Below are 22,467 nucleotides of genomic sequence, written 5' to 3' on the forward strand. Positions count from 1 at the left end.
ACATAAATCACCTAACATAAAGGGAGTTCCAAAAAGGAAAATGTTAGTTTTCTTTTCTTCCCCACCCAACTCCTAGACTAGAATTCCTGGGTCTTATTCCCTGTAATCATTCTTGGCCACACAATACTAGACAAGCTTTCCTCCTGTATCTAAAAGCCCAACTTGGCAGAAATCAGGAAATGATGGGAGAGAAGTTAACAAAATGATGTTTGTGCAGCATTTAGAGGACTGCTGGAGTGGGGAAAAGGGATATAGCTTTCTTTCTCCACCCCCCAGGCAAAAACAACTATAAAAATACTGTATTACTATTCCATAAAAACTCACCTCTCCCCAGATAAACTAATTACAGCCACAGGTAATCAAATCTGAAAAATTTTTAATCCAAAGAAATGATTCTCCTCTTCCAAACAACTGCATCATACAAACCATAAACAGACTGTTCTGGGAATTTAAAAAAATTAAAATAAAATGCGAGCTTTGTTTGCCTGAATCAACATATTATGAGAAGGCAAGATCAACCACCAATGAATTTATGAACAACAACAAAACAAATCCCCAACATGAACAGAAATATAATCAAGCCAAATAAAGCACAAGTAATGAAAAACTTACAGAGCCTCTGTACACAAAGCCCTGCTTTGTTCTGGTTCTTTTCAGGCCTGTAGAAGATCACTGGCTAGTGGGGAGCCACACCCACCCTGACCTTGGATGTTCCCTGTGTTCAGAAGGGAAGCAGGTTCAAAAGAGCCTCCACAGAGCTCTCCAGCTAAATTAAAAAAAAAAAAAAAAAAAAAACAGGCCTTCTTCCTCACAAAGACCCATAGGCCAGACAGACAAAGGCCTCCTCACCTGACACACAGATAATCCAGTGAGTCCCTGGAATGATCTGCCCATCATTTCTCAGATTCCAGCTATTCCACCATTTACTTGCCCATTGTCCAGAGCTCAGATTGCTTGAGAATGTGACTAAACTCCTGGTCCTAATCCACCAAAAAGTCAAATTGTCAGGGTCCTTCCTGATTCTGGTGATGCTGAGTTCTGATCTCTCAGATGTTCAAACACCCAACCACACTGGTTCTTGTTAACACTCCATTTCTCAAATACCCTTTTTCATCACCCAAGGCAAAAAGCCCACCCTCAGCTTTGCTCAGAAAACTGAAGCCCTCTAAAGGAAGTACCCTCAATTTCCCTAGACATTTCTGCCATCTTTCAATGTTTACTTCCAGCCTCTGCTTCTAATTTCTAAGGCTAATTCCATCCGTGAGGCAAAGACTTTTTCCATATGTCACCTAAGTAACTTTGCCCCATCAATGAACTCCTCTCTGGGATTTTAAATCTCTCTGTAAACTCTTGATTCCCTCCCCTGCTGCCTTCCAACACATTCAAAAGCTCTCTACAAGCAGCATCAGTTACCCTGCCTCTAGGGAGCCTTTCCTTCAAGATCCCCTGTGTTGTCACTAAGCCATAATCCTATCTGGGATTCTTCTCAAACCAAAAACCCCCTCAGTCATTCCTACCATGGTCTCTCCAGCAGCATGCACTATACTTGAAACATGGTAGGAGTTCAACAAATGGAACATGAAACCAGTTTTTTGATGTGGCTGTCTCTGAAATTACCATTTTAGTTCTCTTTTTCCACTTAAAATCAAACTCCTCAAACCCAGGTGTTTACATCATTCTTCATTTCCTCCTCTCCTAGCATAATCCTTGGCTGGACTCAGTGACAGACTGACAGATTATACTTACTTTGTACCTTTGTATTTACTGGTTTTTCAGCCATCCTTATCTTCTATCACTCCCTCTAACCAACACACACACACACACACACACACACACACACACACACACACACTCTTCCTTCCTACCCTATCCCAATCTTCCTTCCCTCCTTCTCTACCTAGTCAAATATTATACCCTTTAAGTTACAGATCAATGTCTACCTCAAATGCTCTAACAAATCTAAGAATGTAACAGGCTCTAGAAAAGGACTTTTCACTCCAGCTACTAAAGAGCTGGTTAGCCCAGGTTAGTTCTAACCTTGGAGATGGTCTGGCCTATCTCAGCTGGCAGGATAAAGCCAATATTAGAGAAAGAAAAGTCAGAGCTACATAGGTTCTCTGAACTAAATTCAAGTTTTGGTTTTGAAGGCCAAGATTGGTTTTGGCAGCTAGTTTTCCATCATCCCTACTAGGTCTAAGTTCTTCATCTCAGCCATTTTGGGAGCTAACATTTGAAAGCTGAGGCTGTGCCACAATGCTAAGTACTATAGTCTGAACCTCAGTGAGAACACAAGCAGAGGAATGGGAGGATGAAGGCCTTGGGGTGAGCATTAAGCATACAAATACTTGTTAGAAAGAAGGTAGCCAATAGCTGCTCCCAATACCATCCAAATCCACAGATCGCAAACTGGACACAGACTGTCTCATCCAGGTAATGAAGGCCAAAGCCCAGGCTGATGCTCTGGTGCCAGTGCAGAGCTCAACCAGCCTCACTATGCTCCCAACCTTGCCAACAACTGCATGGAGGGCGCAGGCCTTCCTGCCTGTACCTCTGCCAGCTCCCTCAGGGGCCTATGAGATTTGCCTCCCAAGGGGCAATATTAACCATCCTGGAAGACTAGTGAAGAAACCTCCATTCATAAGGAATAAAGTCTCTTTGAGATGAAGAGATCTAATCTGTCTTCATGGAGCTTTTTGGGAATTTCATATATTCCAGGCCCACTATCCTTTTGTCTCCCAGTACAGCATAATTTGCCAGCCTCAAGAGGCCTGGCTTTCATCCCTCCTCCAAGTGATTTCTCCTGACAACCTTATCAAAAAGCAAAGAAGAGGGCTAGGGATGTAGCTCAGTGGCAAAGCACTTGCCTATCAGGTGTGAGGCACTGATCCTTAGTACCACATTAAAAGAAAAGAAAATAAAGGCATTTCATCCATCTACAACTACAAAAAAATTTTAAATAAAGAAGCAAAGAAGATGTTCAGAGTGGAGAATGCATAGCAAAGGGGGATATGGCAGTAATATAGGAGGAGACAGGTCAGAAGTACAGGTAGGAGAGGAACAAATACACTTATCATGGAATCCCCAGAAGACTTGAAAGGCCTCAAACTAGGGAAGGCACTGTGTAAAAGGAGACAGCACTGAAGATAAACTCTGTTGAACATCTCATTCTGAATTGTTGCTGGAGATAGCAATTTGTGTTCAAGAAAGGAGGCAGATCACCACACAAAATTACACTGTTTCCTCTGTCCAGCCCCTGCCCCCACTTTTTTGGTACTGTTTAAGCCAGAGTGAAAGATCATCCAACACAGATCCCTATACCCTTCTTTCAGGCCATTATCTCATGGTGACAGCCAAAAGGTCCAACTGCCCTACTCGGATGAGCCAAAGGAATTCAGGTATTAACTGCCTTTAACATCAACCCTTTCCTACCCACTACTCATACTGTTCATGGGCTGCTGGGGGCTTGTATGTAAATCTGTGTGTGAAGGTAGGACAGAAGAGGTCATGCTCCTGAAAACCATTCTGGGAAATGAGATAACTGATATGGATGATCCCCCTAGGTTAGGGGAGGATGGTCAACTGCCTCTCAACCACAGAGCTGGGGAGATAGTAAAAGGTACTAGAAGCTTTGTCTTTTAGTCTCACCTCAATTGCAATGTATGGCATAATAAAAAATATATCTGGTCTTTGTTCCTGGCTTTTAGCAGAGTGCTTCTAAAATCTATGGAATTTCCTGAGTGAAAAGAGTGTCCTTTGTTCACAACAAGCACCTTCCAACCATACCTCATTATGCTAATAAAGTAGACCTTAGGTGAAGCTTCTAGATAACTTGAGGATAGGGGTGTTCATCAGAAAAATCAACCCAGGATTAGGGCTGGAATTTTAAGCCCTACATTGACCTCTGGAGAGGACAGGGAGCTGGAGATTGGTTAAATCATCCATGGCCAATGCTTTAATTAATCACTGAAACTTCCATTAAGGCCTCTACACACAGGGCTTCCTGACTCTAGTTGGTCTGAAGGGCTGGTGAATAAACCAAAGTGCTGAAGAGTGGCACACTCAAAGACAGGGCATGAAAGTTCTGCCAGTGGCCCCTATACCCACTCCAATAGCTCACTCTATGCATCTAATCTCCTTGATTATTCCTGAGTTACATTCTTTATTTTTTTTTAAATGGGGGAATGTGAGTATTGTCTTGAGCTCTGTGAGACCTTCTAGCAAATTATCAAACCTGAAGAGAGTATTATCGGAATCCTCATTATTATATAAACCATGCAATCAGAAGGACAGCTGGCCTAGGACTTGGAACTGGTATCTGAAACAAGAGCAGTCTTATGGGGCCTAGCCATTGAAGCTGTGGATCTGACACTAATTCCCAATACATAATATCAGAATTGAATTGATTTCTTGGACACCCAGTTGGTGTCAGAGGACTGATGAACGACACGGCCTCTCCAATGCTATAAGGGGCCAAAAGCCCCACAGAGACAGTCCTGCATAGTCAAAGAGATCAGAGTCAGGTGCTTCTTCAGACAGATGTCCGGGGCCTACAGGAAATCAGGCTTCTCTCTTAAATACTTAAAACCAGAGTAGTTGGTCTACTATAAATGAGGTTTTTAAAATTCAATTCCCTCTTATTGCTCGTGCAGATCTGAAATGATCTGACCAGATGGCTGGTGCTCTATAATTCTTGGATTGCTCTCATCAGTTGTTGATGATTTGATTTTTTTTTCTTTTCCTTTTTTTCCCTCTCATATGAACGTGTTCCTACACAGGCTTCCTGCATGCTTCCATCAAGTGGACTCTTTGTGCTAATGCCAATATTTCGGAGACTCTCACAGCCACCTGGAAGTCAGATAAGGTCAATAAAGAATCCCAGGTTTGAGCCTGGCTACACTCTGAGCCTGCATGGGGCCAAAATGCAGCACTGGTGAATGACAGGATAAGGGGGACTTTGCCCAGGCTGCGTCCTCATCTCCACTTCTCCTCCAAGTCCCCAAGGAAAGAGAGGTAGCAAAGATATATTTTTTAAATTGACAACTACAGCCACTTATTGAATATGTCCTATGCATCAGGCCCTCTGCAAACAGCTTATACATGTTAACCTTATTTCATTCTCACACAATCTCTATGAAGTAGACATTTTCATCTCTATTTTCAGATGAGGAAATGAAGGTTCAGAGATTCTGAGGAATCTGATCAAGGAGACAGAGATCAAAAAGAGAACAGCAGGCTGTGCCTGGTGGTGCACACCTGTAATCCAGCATCTTAGGAGGCTGAGACAGGAGAATCACAAGTTCAAGGCCAATCTCAGCAATTTATCAAGGCCCTAAGCAACTTAGTGAGACCCTGTCTTTCAGGGCCCCAATGAGATCTCAGGGATAAACAGAAGGCCCTGCTGGTCTTGCCACACCATTCTCTGTGCACTCACCGAACATAAAACACTTCAACCAGGACATCTGAAAATGCTTTCATTGTCTTTTTTTCCACGTCTGTGTATCCTGTGCAAGATAATAAGCTATTAGAGGGAATAGATCATGTCCTTTTTTGCTCCCCAAAAGACAGCATTGCCAAGTGGCTAGTAGTTGGGGCCTACAGTCAAATGACTGGGTCTGAATTCTGACTCTGCCATTTATTAGATGTTTGGCTAAGTTATTTCTTCTCTGAAACTCAGTTTTGACTGTAAAAATAAGGATAGTCATAGCATCTGCCCTCAAAGGATGCCTGGCAGAGTCAATGCTAAGTAAATGTAAGCTATTATCTATATCTCTGGCTACAAGTACAGTGCCTGGCACAAAAATAGGATTTCAGAAAACATCCAGGAGCAGCAGCCCTGTTGAACCTGGCTGTGATTGGCATTCTGTAACAACAAGTGCACAGGCATAAAGTCCTGGTGTTCAGGGGTCCTCAGCCCCAGGACAAATATATGAATTCCCTGCCTAGAGCCAACAGGATTTGCCAGCAAACAGCTTTCCTCTACTTGCTTGTGAACAGATGATGCTGAATTCAGTCAATTGCTTGCTGGGCCTGAGAAGGTGAGGCAGATCCCAAAATAAAACAGAAGAAAGAGACAGGAAAATCACTTCCAGGAATAAGCAACTCTAACGAGAATGCTGACATTCATAAGAGAAGTAGGCAGACTTTGGGAAAGTGACCTGCAGCTACTGTGGCACTATGTGGCTGAGATCCTATTCCCACCTTTCCTAGTGGGAAAGCCCACAAAGTCATGGTTTGCTCCTCTGATGTGCCAGGTTGCAGTAGGCAGTCTGGAAATCTGCCTTCAAATGAGCCCTGCCTACCACCAAAACAGCCCAGGTATCCAGTATCTCTCCCCTGGAGGCCTAGGGAAAACCATGCTATAGTTCTCCCTTCAGAGACCTGAGGGGACAGAAAGTACTGAACTGGTAAACCAAGACTGGGGGTCAGTTATTGTCAATATAAACTTGCTGTTTTCTTAAAAGATCCCCAAAGAGACTTCTAAGCAAGAAATGCTCTGCTAACCCCTTCTGTTCAGGCTTAACCTTACTCCCTCATCAAAATCGCTGTTGAAGGAGTACAGAAGGACAGCTCATAGCCATGGAAGTCTCTCCTTCACATCCTACATTCCCCAGGTAAAGCCACGGGGACAGGAAATTCACATGCTCATGCACTTACACTGGCATCCAATTCCACAGTTGAGTTGAAGGGGTGGTGTGAATGAAGAATTAACCACTGAAAACTAGAAAGCTGTGTACTCAGTGATGCCTTCATGGTAGGAATTGTGCAGAGGACTTTGCATCTCACTCCACATAACAGCCTTTAGCAGGCTGGGCAGGACATTTCCTCCAGGTCAACCAAAGCGCAAAAGGATTCAGGGACTTGCCCAAGATTCCCTAAGTAGCAAAGCTAGGTTTTGAATCTAAGTCACTAAATTATACTGCCTCCCCATTTACCTACCTACCCATCAAAGAAGTTTCCAGGACTGGCTACATTCCTTTTAACCTTTATAAAGCTTGTTAGAAGCTCTCAGAGAGCATTCGAAACAAGGTGAATTAAGATTATACTCCAGTTGAATGAAAGCACTAGCTCTCCACACAATTTCCTAATAGGATACACATAAAACACCTCAATCCTATACTTAAGAATCACTTGTCTGCTTCCACTTTCCTGACCCTTTAGCATAGACCCTGAATCCCTCCAAGTCAGACACCGAGACCTGAAAAGGCCTACACTCTCACGAGCCTTGCCTTGAAGCCTAGTGAAAAACATTCTTCTGTGAATGGGGCAGACATGACTGGAACCAGAATTACTTTGTCCTCCAAGCACAGGGCCTCAGTGTACTGAACTGCAAAACACCAACCTTTGGAGCAGCTTCAAGAGAATTTTGTGCATAAAAATTTACAAGGAGCTCTTGAGAAACTATAAGCTAGAGGGTGATGTCAATGGGGCATCAATTAAATGTAAAGTCTGTGTTCCACTCCAGTTTCTCTGGAAGGTTCTCAAATCCCACAGCCTATCCTTGTCACACAGGTTCTGGGTCTTCCTCCCCAAGGATACATAGATGGTCTTTGCTTTATTTTTTGTATATGGGTTTATTTGTTTGTTTGGCTTTGCTTGTGATTGAACTCAAGAGCAGTCTATCAGTGAGCTACATCCCCAGCCCTTTTCATTTATTATTTTGAGACAGGGTCTCACCAAGTTGCTTAGAGCCTCACTAAATTGCTGAGATTGGCCTTAAACTTGTGATTCTCCTGCCACGTCCTCCCAATTTGCTAGGATTACAGGTATATGCTACTGTGCCCAGCATCCTAGTCCTTTTTATTTATTTTTTTTTTTTTGAGAGAGAGAGAGAGAGAATTTTTTTTTAATGTTTATTTTTTAGTTCGGCGGATACAACATCTTTGTTTGTATGTGGTACTGAGGATAGAACCCAGGCTGCACGCATTCCAGGCGAGCACGCTACTGCTTGAGCCACATCCCCAGCCCGCTTTTTAAATTTTTTATTGTAGAACAGCATCTTTACATTGCCCAGGTTGGCTTTGAACTTGTGATCCTCCTGGATCAGCCTTCTGAGTCACTGGGATTACAGGTGGTGCCACTGTGCCCAGCTCGGAGTTCTTTAGCTATAAGCAGTAGTCCCATGACCCAAAAGGCTAAGCAAAGGCTTGTGGTCAGAACTATCAACCTTATTCTGTCTGCAGTACTGACCAAGGCCTTGAAGGAAGCTACCGACTCAGCCCAGGAACAAATTGAGTGGAAGTAGGGGGCCACAGAACAGGGGACTCCATCTGCTCTAGGCACTTGCCTGATTAAAAGTGGTACAAGCAATGCCACATAAAACCAGTGAATACAGCCCACATTTTCCCCTCTACACCCTTAGCAGCCTCTCTAGTTTTAGTTTTCAAGGACCAAAGGTATGGAGGGCGGGGGTGACTCAGTTCTCAGGGAAGTTGGGGGAAGGCAATCAGAAGTTGGATCTGCTGGAACCAATATCTCTGTTCCTAAACCTCCCTCTGCCCAACACCATTAGCTCCCACTTGGCTTCTTTGGTGCTTCATCACTCTTCCATGGCAGCAACTACCCGTATGCAAGCCCAGCAGGAATGATATTGCTACGAGAAAGCAGGCTGGCACAGCAAATGCTATCCCTGCCAGCACAGCAGCAATGGGGGCAGTGAGGACATGGTGATGAATATCAGCAAGGAGCTGATGACACTATACTGTGGCCATTGCCAGGGTTTCCCATCTACCTTGCCACAGTGAAGAATGCAAACATCCTACTCCTGAGAATAAATAGTCCCAAGTGTTAACACAGTGTGCTCCAGCCAAGGGCAACAGAGACAGGAAAGGAGAAGTAAGAGGAGAACAGATCTAGGCTCTAGAGTCAATTATAAGACAAGTTATTTAACCTATCTGAGCTTCAATGTTTTCATCAGAAAATTAAGATAATAATAATTCCCATTATTATAAATATTGGACAAGATTATCCACATGAAGCACCTAGCATAGTACCTGAATATGTTAAACATTCCAAAATTGCTAATTATTTTCATTATTAAGCCCTGCACTGAGGCTCATGATAGAGTTAGAAAGTTGTTCCTTCTGAGAATGCCCCATTTAAAAATCAGGCCAGGGCGAACCCCTTTTTCTTGGCACAGGTTCTTTTAACAACAGAACACTCCTGCCCCACACTGGTACTCAGGACTCCTCTGTGAACAATATTTCAACAGCACTGAGCTGAGCAGTGAAGCCCAAAATAGCATTTGCAGAGCAAGGCACATGTCACTGCCTCTGCGGTGCTTCAGAAGTGCAAGGAAAGAAAGTTTTCAATCACTTGCTCAGAAAGCATGGCCACCCACCACCTGCTTTCTTTCCTGGGTAGTTACATGCTGCAAACTCTGTTCTGCAGGAGAAAGAAGATCCCCAATCCCGACAGCAACACTACCACTCTGATGGACCACACTATTCCTTCCTAGCAGTCCAGAAAGTGGCTACTACTGTAGCCCTGCAGGGACAAAGGACATACACAGTTTGAATTCTGAATTCAAGGGGAAAGGACTGAGTCTGGTACCTGGCTGAAGGGCCTGCCAATCCTGGGTCGGGTGAAACACCTCCAGGACCTCAGTGTCCAGATCCTCCTCTGCTTTGGTTTCCTTTCTCTCTGATTCTTTGGTGCTGCTCTTCTCTGAGTTGATCAGTGCAAACTCATTCTGAGAAAAGAAAATACTGGGCATGACTCTCCACACAAGCGGTCAGAAAAGGAGAAAGAAAACAGCCTGCCATGGTACACTCTTCTTCATTCGCTTCTCCCCTTCTCACACACATTTGAACACTTACAATTCTTTTATATATATAAATTTTTAGTTGTAGTTGGACACAATACCTTCATTTTATTATTTATTATTTATTTATTTTTATATGGTGCTGAGGATCGAACCCAAGGCCTTGCACGTGCTAGGTGAGCGCTCTACCACTGAGCCACAACCCCAGCCCCTGAACACTTGCAATTCTTTTTTCAAGGTCAGCCTCAGAACTAGTATGTGTAAGGCACTATGGTTAAATGAACACACATGCTTTCATATGGTATTTCTGCAAATGTACAAGGAGCAACTCCAGAAGATTTCATATAACCTTACAAGGATTAAGGAATATACTAGGGAGAAGGGTTGGCAAGTAAGAGCCTTCTACTTTCTATGTGACATGTTACTATACTGTTTAATGTTTAAAACTCATATAGATTACATTAACAATAATAAAAAAAGTACTTATAGCTGGGCATGTGACACACACCTATAATTCTATAAATTTAGGGGACTGAGGTTAATGGACTACAGGCAACTTAGCAAGACCCTGTCTCAAAAACAAATTAAAAGGGCTGGGGATGTAGTTAAGTGGTAGAGAGCTCCAGGGTTCAATTCCTAGTACCATATTTAAAAAAAAAAAAATTATAAAAGGGAAAACAGGGGGCTGGGGATGTGGCTCAAGCGGTAGCGCGCTCGCCTGGCATGCGTGCGGCCCGGGTTCGATCCTCAGCACCACATACCAACAAAGATGTTGTGTCCGCCAACTAAAAATAAATATTAAAAATTCTCTCTCTCTCTCTCTCTCTCTCTCTCTCTCTCTCCTCTCTCCTCTCTCCTCTCTCCTCTCTCTCTAAAAAAAAAAAAAGGGAAAACATATAAATGGGTGAGTAGGGACTCAAATGGCTACCTCATATGTACAAAAGCCAGCAATTGAGGCCCAGCTGATTATCAAGCAGCCCAACAGGACACCGCACAAACCTTGGCAATTCCAGTAGATACAACAGGGCAAAAATGACTCCTGTGACATTTTAAACCACGAAAGAAGTGAGAAGGTAAGAATACAGCTGGCCTGAGGGAGTAAGATGCCCCTAAGTTGGAAATTGCTTCCTAAAACTAGCTTCTTTCCACTTCATGGAGAGCATAGAAGAGTAATAAGACGGACTGCATGGAGCACTCCAAGACTTTAAGAGTCAGAGATGCACAGTAAACATCAAATATTATTCATTTTGCTCCATCATGGCCTTCCATCTTTCCTATCCCGTTTTGAAACCTCTTCTTGCATAAAAGCAGTAAGGTCTCAGGAAACTGGAAGGAGAGGGTTCCAGAGCTACGGAAAATTGCATTAGGGAGAGCAAGGAGGAACCCATACTAGCACACAGCAAGTCTGTTTCAGCTCCCCTGCTTCCTTTGTCATAACTTTTTCTCCATCTCCCAAATCCTCCCCTGATAAGAAGTATATTTCTTGGAGTCCTACAAAAAGCCTAAGTCTGGGCTGAGTACTTCACACAGATCTCATTTTGAACTCTCAACTCCTCTAACACTGTCTGGGAAATGCTATGTGCATGCATCTCTTCTAGTAGTATTCCAGATCCAGAAAGGAACTCCTGCTTTCAATTCCTCTAACACTGTCTGGGAAATGCTATGTTCATTCATCTCTTCTAATAGTGTTCCAGATCCAGAAAGGAACTCCTGCTTACCTGGGTCCCTCAGGGTCTGATCTTTAATTAGGTGTCAAAGAAAAGGTTAGGGTGCTAAGGTGTTGATGATGACAATGCACAGCCCTTCCAAGAATTTTCATGTTTAAAAAGAAATAAAAGCATGAAACTAAGATGGCAGAATTTCACAGAAAATATCTTAGGCAAAAAGAGGCCCTCAAATTATTTTACAAATAATGAGGGCACCAATTATAGCACAATGGTTAAGAACTCAAGCTCTGGATCAGATAACACTAAGTCTGAATCCCAGTTTCTTGTAACTCTTAACTTTCTAACTCAGTTTCCACATTTGTAAAGTGGAAATAATAACAATATCTAGCTCATACATTAGATGAAGAAGTACAGTGTAAGCCACCATCCCCGAGTACATGGTAGCCATTACTATTAAGCAATCTAATAGGCAGTCCTAGGTTCCAGGTAAGATGAGTCTGTGCTGTGGCATTCAATAGTAATTACACAATACACCATTCATTCAGGCAGGTCAGTCTGAAATGGTGGTCACCCGTGTAGCCTGGCCCTTCAAACTTCTATCTTTTCAACTTTAAGATTGCACAAAACTAAGCTCAAAAGAAAATTAGGATCAGAAAAGCAGATGTGCTTGTGAGACTAAAGAAATGACAGGTTATCAGAAAGACATGGAGATCAAGGATTCCGACAACCAAGTTTCCTGAGGGCAAGCACTGCATTGGTCTCTTTCATCACTGTATCTCCCAAGCCTAGCGCAGTTTGATGAACAAATGAATGAATAAATGCTCCCTTCCATAGGTGGACATGTCTTCTGAACCTTAGAATGAGGGAAGCCCAAAATACTTCAGACTTCTAGAGGCAGGCACTAACCCCACATTCTAGAACAAATACTACCTTGTCTAGGTACTCAGCCTCCATCAGAAGCACCAGAAGTACCTGAAATCTAGGTACTCAGCCCCTGCCAGAAGCACTAACCATAGAATTTGAGAACAACAATAAAAATTTACCTCAGAGGTGTGTCAATCAAATACCTCCAGGGAACAGGCAAGAATGGATATAAATGAGCGAAGTGGGCCAGGTGTAAACAACAGGGAGTGGTGGACTATGAAAACTGCAATTCTCCTACCCTAACTAAGGAAAGCAGCTGCTACCCAGCTGGTTCACCAGAGCCAACAGGCATTCAACTTGAAGAGAAACATAAATTCAGTTTTTATGTGAAATGTTCTCATTTTGAGAACACTAAGAGGGCCAAACTAAACATCTATGCTCCAAATTGCACCTTTTGCTTTACTTTATCAATAGCTAACTCCTAGAGGATGTAGCTTTAAGCTAGAAAACAAGTCTCATCATTAAGAGAAGCAGAAAAAGACAAGGAAAATGGTAAAGATGAGAAGATGGCAGGAAACCTTTCAAAATCCAGGTAGACCTAGTTTTCATGCTGATGATAAGAGAAATGAAAGTCTCTTTTTTAAGATTTCACCAACAAAGTTAACAGAGGAGGTTCAAGAAGAGGAGTTAGCTGGGCACAGTGTACACACCTATCATCCCACAATTTAGGATTGCAGGAAGATTGCAACTTTAAGGCCAGCTTTGGCAATTTAGCAAGACCCTTGGCAACTTAGTGAGGTCTGTCTCAAAAATAAAAATTTTAAAAGGGCTACGGGGCTGGGGTTGTAGCTCAGTGGTAGAGCATGTGTGAGGCACTGGGTTCAATTCTCAGCACACCATATAAATGAAATAAATGTCTGTCAACAATTAAAAACATACTTTAAAAGCGGGGCGGGGGGGACACTACGACTATAGATCAGTGGCAAAGCATCCTTGGTTCAATCTCTAGTACCAAAAAACAAAAAACAACAACAACTGGAGGTAGGGGTGTTAGAAAGAGACCAATGAGTGTGCCCAGCAAGATAGCTGACAAGAGGTGCCTGGATGCTTTCCTCCAGAACACAGGACCAAAACAAAAAAACAACAGCTGAGCCGGGTGTGATGGCACATCCCTGTAATCCCAGTGGCTTGGGAGATTGAGGCAGGAAGATCGTGAGTTCAGAGCCAGCCTCGCAACTTAGGGAGGCATTAATAAACTCAGAGACCCTGTCTCTAAATAAAATATAGAAAGGGCCTCCCAGAGTCACCAGTTGAGGTGTTCACGGAGGACCGAGCTAGCTTGCAATAAATGCCTCTTTGCTGCTTACCAAATAAATAAATAAAATACAAAAAGAAAAAGGTCCGGGGATGTGGCTCAGTGGTTAAGTGCTCCTGGGTTCAATCCCCAGTACCCCCACCCCAAAAAAAAAAAAAACACTGTTCCACCCGAGTGTTTGAGACACAGCTCTGGAGTAGGGATGTGAGAGAAATTGTGGAACACGGAAATACACGATGACCTTGTAAAGAAGGGAACTAACATACAACATCTACTGTTCCATCTCTCAAAATCAACCCTGAATCAAGAAGGACTTTGCTTGGTGAGGAATGGGTAGCCAGAGGTTCAGAGCAGTTCCCACTCATACCACAAACATCTGAGGCATATATTATTGGATAAACCAGCAGCCCCCACAAGCACTGAGCACAGTGGAGGGGAGCTGCCAGACTAACAAATTGCTCAGGCCAAATTGTGCATTCCCCTACCAAGGTTCCTGTTACACAACGCCATCTTGAGACTCCTCCCATCTGGATCCTTGTGAAGCAGCTGGCATCTGCCATCAGCAACTCAAGAGACCCAGCTCTGGAAGCAGCCAGGCAGCCCCCAAGAAGTAACCTGGCAGCCAGCACTGAGTGGCTTGGTCTTCTGAGGCCTCTAAGAAGGAGCCAGGAGGCCAAGTTCATCCTGCTGCAGCCCCAAGAAGCAACTAGATGGCCCATTCTTAGAAGCGCGGAACATTGAGGTCCTAAGAAGCACACAGGCAGCCTCCTAAGAAGCACACAGGCAGCCTGCCCTAATCAGGTGAATCCCAGGCTCTTGAACACACATGGGCACCCTGCCTGGACCCAACGGTAGAGTACAGCCCATGTGCCCAACTACTAGGCATACTGCAACAAGTCTTTTATTTTCCAAATCTTTGGAAAGATAAGTATCTAGACCTAAGAAGCTCAAAGAACCCCTAATATATCAAATCAAAAAAGAGTCTGTCCATGGCAAACTGTCAAAAGTACAAAACAAGGAGAGAATTCTAAAACCAGTCACACCTTGCATGCACAGGCCCACCAGAGCAGCTCCATCCCCACATAACCCACAGGAACTACCAGGCAGCCACACCCACAGCCAAGTGCACCCAAAGCCGCCAGCAAACCCATTCCATCTAAGAGAACTTAAGTACAATCCCACAACTGCTGCAGCCTAGGCTACTAAGATACCACACTGATTACACCAACATTGATTACAGCTGAAGGTATCACCAAATTGATTACAGCTGAAGAAGCTATGTGTACTACAGGGCCCACATGGAACCAAAACCAACACAGCCTATCCAATCAACACCCTAGCACTCACAACCAGGAGAAAGTCTTTTACTGCAAAAGAAACCCTATAAAATTGGTAGAAGCAATTAATCCATCAGATGTACAAATATCAACATGGGAAAACAAGAAACATCAAAAAGCAAGTTAGCATGACACCTCCATAGCCACACAATAATTCTCTAGCAACAGACCATAAAGAAAAGAAAATCAATGAACTGCCTGAAAAAAGAATTCAAAATAATGATTTAAGAAAGCTTAATGAGGGGCTGGGGCTATAGCTCAGTGGCAGGGCGCTTACCTAGCACGTGTGAAACACCAGGTTCAATCCTTAGCACCACAAAAAAATAAACAAAATTAAGGGCTGGGGATGTGGCTCAAGTGGTAGAGTGCTCGCCTGGCATGCATGCGGCCCGGGTTCGATCCTCAGCACCACATACCAACAAAGATGTTGTGTCCGCCGAGAACTAAAAAATAAATATTAAAATTCTCTCTCTAAAAAAAAAAAAAATATATATATATATATATAAACAAAATTAAGCCATGCTGTTCATCTACAACTACAAAAAAAAAGGTTTTTTTTTAAAGAAAGCTTAATGAAACCCAAGAAAACACCGACAAGTCAACCATTAGGAAGGCAATTCATGATATGAAGAATGAGAAATCTGTCACTGAATCAGAGGTCACAAAGAGGGAAGCAGAAACCCTGCAACTAAGAAAAAAAAAAAAAGTAAGTAAAATAAGAAATACAGTTGACAACCTCAATAGCAAACAGAGGAATTTCTGAGCTTGAAGAAGGATTTTTTTGAAATAACCTAGTTATACAAAAAGGAGAATGAATTTTTTAAAAATATTAATGAAGCCTGATACTCATGGAAATACCATTAAGCAAGCAACCATTCATAAGCAGAAAGGTGCAGAAAATCTATTCAATGAAATAATTGCTGAAACTTTCCAAATCTTGGGAAAGATACAGGTATCTAGGTCCAGGAAGTTCAAAGAGCCCCTAACAGAGTCAACCCCAAAAGATCCTATCCATGGCATGGCATGTGAAGCACTGCGTTTGATCCTTGGCACCACGTATAAATACATAAAATAAAGGTACTTATCCATTTGCAACTAAAAAATATTTTTAAAAAACAAAGATAGTCTTTAATATAATAATGGCTGGGGACTTTAATACCCCACTTTCATCAATGGACAGATCATCTAGACAAAATATCAACAAAGAAACATTGGAGTTAAATTATATTTTAGACCAAAAGGACCTAATGGACATTTATAGAACATTTTGTCCAACAGCTACAGAATACACATTCTTCTCATCAGCATATGGAATATTCTTCAAGATAGACCATGTATTAGGTCACAAAACAAGTCTCAAAAATTCAAAAAATCAAAATCATAGCATGTATCGTCTTTGAACACAATGGGATAAAACTAGAAATCAATAAGAGCAAATTTACAAATTATACAAACACATAAAAATTAAACAACATTCTCTTGAATGACAAATGGGTCAATGAAGAAATCAAAAGGAAAATTTAAAGAATTCTTAAAACAAAAGAAAATGAAAATGCAACATACCAAAACCTATGGGATATTGCAAAAACAGTACTAAAGGGGAAGTTTATAGCAATAAATGCCTACATCAAAAAAATGGATTTCTTTCCATACACAGTGTACACACCCCTGTAATCCAGCAGCTCAGGAGGCTGAGGCAGCAGGATCTTGAGTTCAAAGCCAGCCTCAGCAAAAGCAAGCAACTCAGTGAGACCCTGTCTCTAAATAAAAAATACAAAATAGGGCTGGGGATGTGGCTCAGTGGTCAAGTGCCCTCAAGTTCAACTGCCAGTACCAAAAATTTTAAAAAAATGGATTTCTTGTCTAGCATGCACAAGGCCCTACGTTCAATCCCCAGCACTGAAAAAGTTTTTAAAAATTGATTCCAAAAACACAGTCTAACAAGGCAACTCAATGAACTAGCAAATCGAGAATGAACCAAACTGAGAATTAGCAGAAGAACAAAGATCAGATCAGAAATAAACAAACTAGAGACTAAAAAAGAAAAATACAAAAGACCAGTGAAACCAAGTTGTTTTTTTGAAAAGACAAATAAAACCAAAAAGTCTTTAGCTAGACTAATCATGAAAAAAAAGAAAAGAACCAATGTTATAGTTTGGATGCGTGGTGTCCCTCAAAAGTTCATGTATGAAACAACACACACACACACACACACACACACACACACACACACAAAAAAAAAAAAAAAAAAAAAAAAAAACATTTTCCTGAGGAAAAATGAATAGGTTGTAAGAGTTAAGCCCAAACAGTTGAATTAATCCCCCTGATAGGGATTAACTGAGTGGTAACTGAAGTAGTAGGGTGTGGCAAAAGGAGGTGGAATTAGGGCATGGCTTTCATGTGTATGTGTGTGTGTGTGTGTGTGTGTGTGTGTTGTGTGTTGTATGTGTATTTGTATCTGGAAAGTAGAGTAGCTCTCTCTGCTTCTAGATCACCATGATGTGAGCTGCTTCCCTCTGCCTCACACTCCACCATAATATTCAGCCTCATCTCTGGCCCTGAAGAATGGAGCCAGCCTTGTGTGAACTAACACCTCTGAAACTGTGAGCCCTCAAATAAACCTTTTCTCCTCTACATTGTGCTGGTCATGCTTTTAGTCACAGCAACGAAAAAGCTGACTAAAACAACCAAATAAATAAAAGCAGAGATGAAAAAGGAGACATTATATTAAATGCCATAAAAATGTAAAGGATCATTACATGCTATTATGAACAACTACAGACCAACATACTGGGTTTCTTGTTTTGTTTTGTGGTACTAGGGATCAAATGCATAGACCAACAACTTGAAAACCAAGAAGAAATATGATAAATTTCTGGACACATAAAACCTATAAAATTGAACCATGAAGAGAGAGAAAATCTGATCAATAATAAGTAAGAGGATTGAATCAGTAATAAAAAGTCTCCCAAGAAAGACATGCTCAAGACTGGATGGCTTTACTGCTGAATTTTTAACAAAACTTCAAAGAAGAACTAATTCCAATTCTCAAACTACTTCAAAGAACTGAAGGGGACAGAATCCTTCCAAACTCAATCTATGACACCAACATTACCCTAATACCAAAAACAGATAAAGACACAACAAAAGAGAAAACTACAAAAAAAATATACATATATGTATATGTACATATATATATATATGTATATATTTATTCACACACACACATATATATATATCACTGATAAACAGAAATTCTTAACAAAATACTAGTAAATCAAATTCAAGAGCACATCAAAAAGATTAGATACCATGTCAAGTAGGATTTATCCCAAAGATAAAGGGACAGTTTAATATACATTAAGCAATAAACACAGTAAAAGAATAAACATAATTTACTGTATCAATAAATGAAGGACAAAAACCATATGATCACCTCAATAGATTCCTTCATGATAATTTAAAAAAAAAAAACACAAAAATTAGGTAGAAGGATTGGGTATGGTAGTGCACACCTGTAAACCCAGTAACTACAGAGGCTGAGGCAGGAGAAGCATAAATTCAAGGTCATCTCAGCAACTTATCAGTCCCTTGTCTCAAAAAATAAAGGATGGAGGCTGGGGATGTGGCTCAAGCGGTAGCACGCTCGCCTGGCATGCGTGCGGCCCAGGTTCGATCCTCAGCACCACATACTAACAAAGATGTTGTGTTCACCGAGAACTAAAAAATAAATATTAAAAAAAATTCTCTCTCTCTCTCTCTCTCTCTCTCTCTCTCTCTCTCTCTCTCTCTCTCCTCTCATTCTCTCTTTAAAAAAAAAAAAAAAAGGATGAAATAAATAAAAGAGTCAGGAGTGTCATTCAATGATAGAGTGGCCCTGGGTTCAATCCCCAGTACTGAAAAATAAAAGGAAAAAAGAACATAACTGAACACAATAAAGGCTACATATGGGCAGGCTAAAATTATTTCCTTTAAAATCTGAAACAAAGGATATCTACTTTCACCACTCTTATTCAATACAGCATTGGAAGTTTTAGCCAGAGCAGGGTAAATTAAGAAATAAAGGGTATTCCAAATAGGAAAGAAGAAGGTTAAATTATCCCTGTTTGCAAATGACTTTTTTTTTTTTTTTTTTTTACGAGGGATTAAACCCAGGGGCATTTAACCACTGAGCCATATCTCCAATCCCTTTTTTTCTAATTTATTTAGACACAGGGTCTCACTGAGTTGCTTAGGGCCTCGCTAAGTTGTTGTGGTGGGCTTTGAACTTGTGACCCTCTTGCCTCAGCCTCCTGGGCTGCTGGGATTATAAGCATGCACCATCGTACACAGCTAATGAAAAAATTTTATATTTAGAAAAACCTAAGGGACTAGGGTTGTGGCTCAGTGGTAGAGTGCTTGCCTAGCATGTGTGGGGCCCTGAGTTCGATCCTCATATGAATAAACAAATAAAGAAAAAAATCCACAGGCAACAAAGAAATATTTTTTTTAAAAAAAGGAAAACCCAGGGCTGGGGATGTGGCTCAAGTGGTAGTGCACTCGCCTGGCATGCGTGCAGCCAGGGTTCGATCCTCAGCACCACATACAAACAAAGATGTTGTGTCCGCTGAAAACTAAAAAATAAATATAAAAAAAAATCCCTCTCTCTCCCTCTCTCTCTCAAAAAAAAAAAAAAAAAAAAAGGAAAACCTAAAGATTACACACACACACACACACACACACACAACATCATGGCATTTGCAGGGAAATGGATGGCATTAGAACAGATTATGCTAAGTGAAGTTAGCCAATCCCTAAAAAACAAATTCTGACTGTCTTCTCTGATATAAGGGGAGTCACTCAAAATGGGGTAGGGAGGAAGAGCATGAGAAGATTACCTCTAGATAGGGAAGGGAGGGAAAGGGAGGGAGAAGGGAATTGCACAGAAGATGGAAGGAGACCCTCATCGTTATACAGAATACATGTATGACAATGTGAGAAAAAAAAAAGAAGTGTGTCACATTAGATTGGGTAGAGAAAAGTGATGGGAGGGGAGGGAAGGAGAAGGGGGGAAAGGAAGGACAGCAGAATAAAATAGACATTATTATTGCTGTGTATACATAACATATACGTTACTGCATAACCAATGTGATTCTGCAACCTGTACACTCAGAAAAATGAGAAATTATATCCCATCTTATTCAAATGTATGATATGTCAAGATCATTGTACTGTCATGTGTAACTAATTAAAACAAATAAAAAATATTAAAACACCTGTTAGAACTAATAAACAAAATCAGTAAAGTTGTAGGATACAAAATAAACCTATAAAAATAAAAGCTTTTTTATAAAAGAATAATGCCAAGAAAGAAGAAAGCAATCCCATTCACAGTACACGTACACACACACACACACACACACACACTCACAGAGGAATAAATTTAATCAAGGAAGTAAGTACCACTACAAATAAAATTACAAAAAATAAGATAAATTGAGGAAGACACCAAAACATGAAAAGTAGCCCATGTTCATGGACTAGAAGTTGGAGTGTTAAAATGTGTATACTACCCAAAGTAATCTACTGATTCAATGCAATTATTATCAAAATACCAAGTATCTCTTTTACAGAAACAGAAAAACACTCCTAAAATTTACATGGAACCACAAAAGACTCCAAACAGCCAAAGAAATCCTAAACAAAAAGAACAAAATGTTAACATTGCAATATCTGACTTCAAAACATACTACAAAGCTATAGTAACCAAAACAGCATGGTACTGGTATAAAAAAAGACACACAGACCAATGGAACAACAAAGCAAACCCAGAAATAAATCCATGTATTTGCAGCTAACTGAGATGTATGTTGTGTGTGTGTGTGAGTGTGTGTGTGTGTGAGTGTGTGTGTGTATGATATTTATGTATATGATATATATGCATACAGTATATATATATATATAATGTACATATATATAATGTACATACATATAAGTACATATATATTTATACACAGATACTTCATATACATATAACAGTTTTATTTAGATGAGGTCTTGCTATGTTAGACAGGCAGGTCTTGAATTTCTAGATTCAAGAGATCTATCTCCCAGCCTCAGGCTCTCAACTGTTAGATTACAGTTGCATGTCACCACACTCAGCTCAGCCAATTGATTTCTGACAAAGATAGCAAGAAAATACACTGGAGAAAGGAAAGTCTCCTCAATAAATGGTGTTGGAAAAACTGGATATCCATAAGCAGAAGAAAGAAACTAGACCCCCTATCACTCACCATATTTTTTAAAGATCAAGTAAACAAGAACATAAGGAAAATACTGCAGGACATTGGTCTAGGCAAAGATTTTTTTTTAGATACAATCCCAAATGCACAAACATCAACAATTAAAATGACATAAAAGCTTCTGTGCAGGAAGGAAATAACTGATTGAAGACACACCTAAAGAATGAAAGAAAATTATTCATTTGCAAATTATTCACTTAACATGGTATTACTATCCAGAATACATGAGGAACTCAAACAACAAGAAAAAAATCAAATTTTAAAATGAGCAAATATGTGTTGGGTTGGAGATACAACTGAGCAATACAGTATGCACAAGACCCTGGATTCAGTCTCTAGTACCATAAAAAAATATTAAAATTAAAAAATACCCCACACCAGCAATGGTGGTACACTCCTATAATCCCAGTGGCTCAGGAGGCTTAGGCAAAAGGATCACAAGTTTAAAGCCAGCTTCAGCAACTTAGACCCTAAATAACTTAGTAAGACTCTGTCTCAAAATAAAAAATTAAAATTAAAAACTTTATAAATAAAAGTTTAAATAAAAATTAAAATTTAAAAAAATGGCTGGAGATGTGGCTCAATGGTTAAGCGCTGTGGATCTAAACCCCAGTATTCCCCCAAAGAAAGTCCCCTACAGCTAAGGTTGTAGCTCAGTGGAAGAGCGCTTACCTAGCATGTGTGAGGTACTGGGCTCTATTCTCAGCACCGCATATAAATAAATAAATAAATAAATGTCTACATATACTATGCCACAAAGCAACTCTTAGCAAATACAAAAAAAAAAAAGTAGAGCTACTACCATGTATTTTATCAGATCATAATGGAATGAAATTGGAAATTAATGACAAAATAAAAAATAAAAATTTATGCATAACATGGAGATTGAACAATATGTTATGGAATGAACAATGGGTTACAGAAGACAAAAAGGAGGAGATTAAAAAATTCTTATGGGTAAATGAGAACACAGACACAACATATTGAAATCTCTGGGACACTAAGAAAGCAGTACTAAGAGGAAAATTCATTGCATGGAGTTCATTCCTTAAAAGAAGAAAAAGTCAACAAATAAATGACCTCACTACATCTCAAAGCCCTAGAAAAAGAAGAACAAATCAGCAGCAAAAGCAGTAGAAGGCAAGAAATAATTAAAATTAGAGCAGAAATCAATAAAAACGAAACAAGAAACAATTGAAAAAAATTGACAAAACTAAAAGTTGGTTCTTTGAAAAAATAAATA

General features: G+C 40.6%; 1 protein-coding gene and 1 long non-coding RNA gene across 3 annotated transcripts in view; one reads left to right on the top strand and one right to left on the bottom strand.

Moving 5' to 3' along the window:
- The window catches only part of Sil1 (SIL1 nucleotide exchange factor), a 253,723-nt gene that overhangs the window by 166,313 nt on the left and 64,943 nt on the right, over nucleotides 1-22,467 (bottom strand). For both annotated transcript variants that reach the window (XM_026401280.2, XM_077800745.1), the window contains one exon: nucleotides 9,550-9,688. In XM_026401280.2, the coding sequence (XP_026257065.1) occupies nucleotides 9,550-9,688 (139 nt within the window). The remainder of the gene's footprint in view (nucleotides 1-9,549; nucleotides 9,689-22,467) is intronic.
- LOC113191506 (uncharacterized) overlaps nucleotides 1-22,467 on the top strand; it is a 283,383-nt gene that overhangs the window by 131,828 nt on the left and 129,088 nt on the right. The gene's annotated exons all lie outside the window — the stretch shown is intronic.

This window comes from Urocitellus parryii, chromosome 1 (assembly GCF_045843805.1).
Source record: "Urocitellus parryii isolate mUroPar1 chromosome 1, mUroPar1.hap1, whole genome shotgun sequence".
NCBI classification, from domain to species: domain Eukaryota; kingdom Metazoa; phylum Chordata; class Mammalia; order Rodentia; family Sciuridae; genus Urocitellus; species Urocitellus parryii.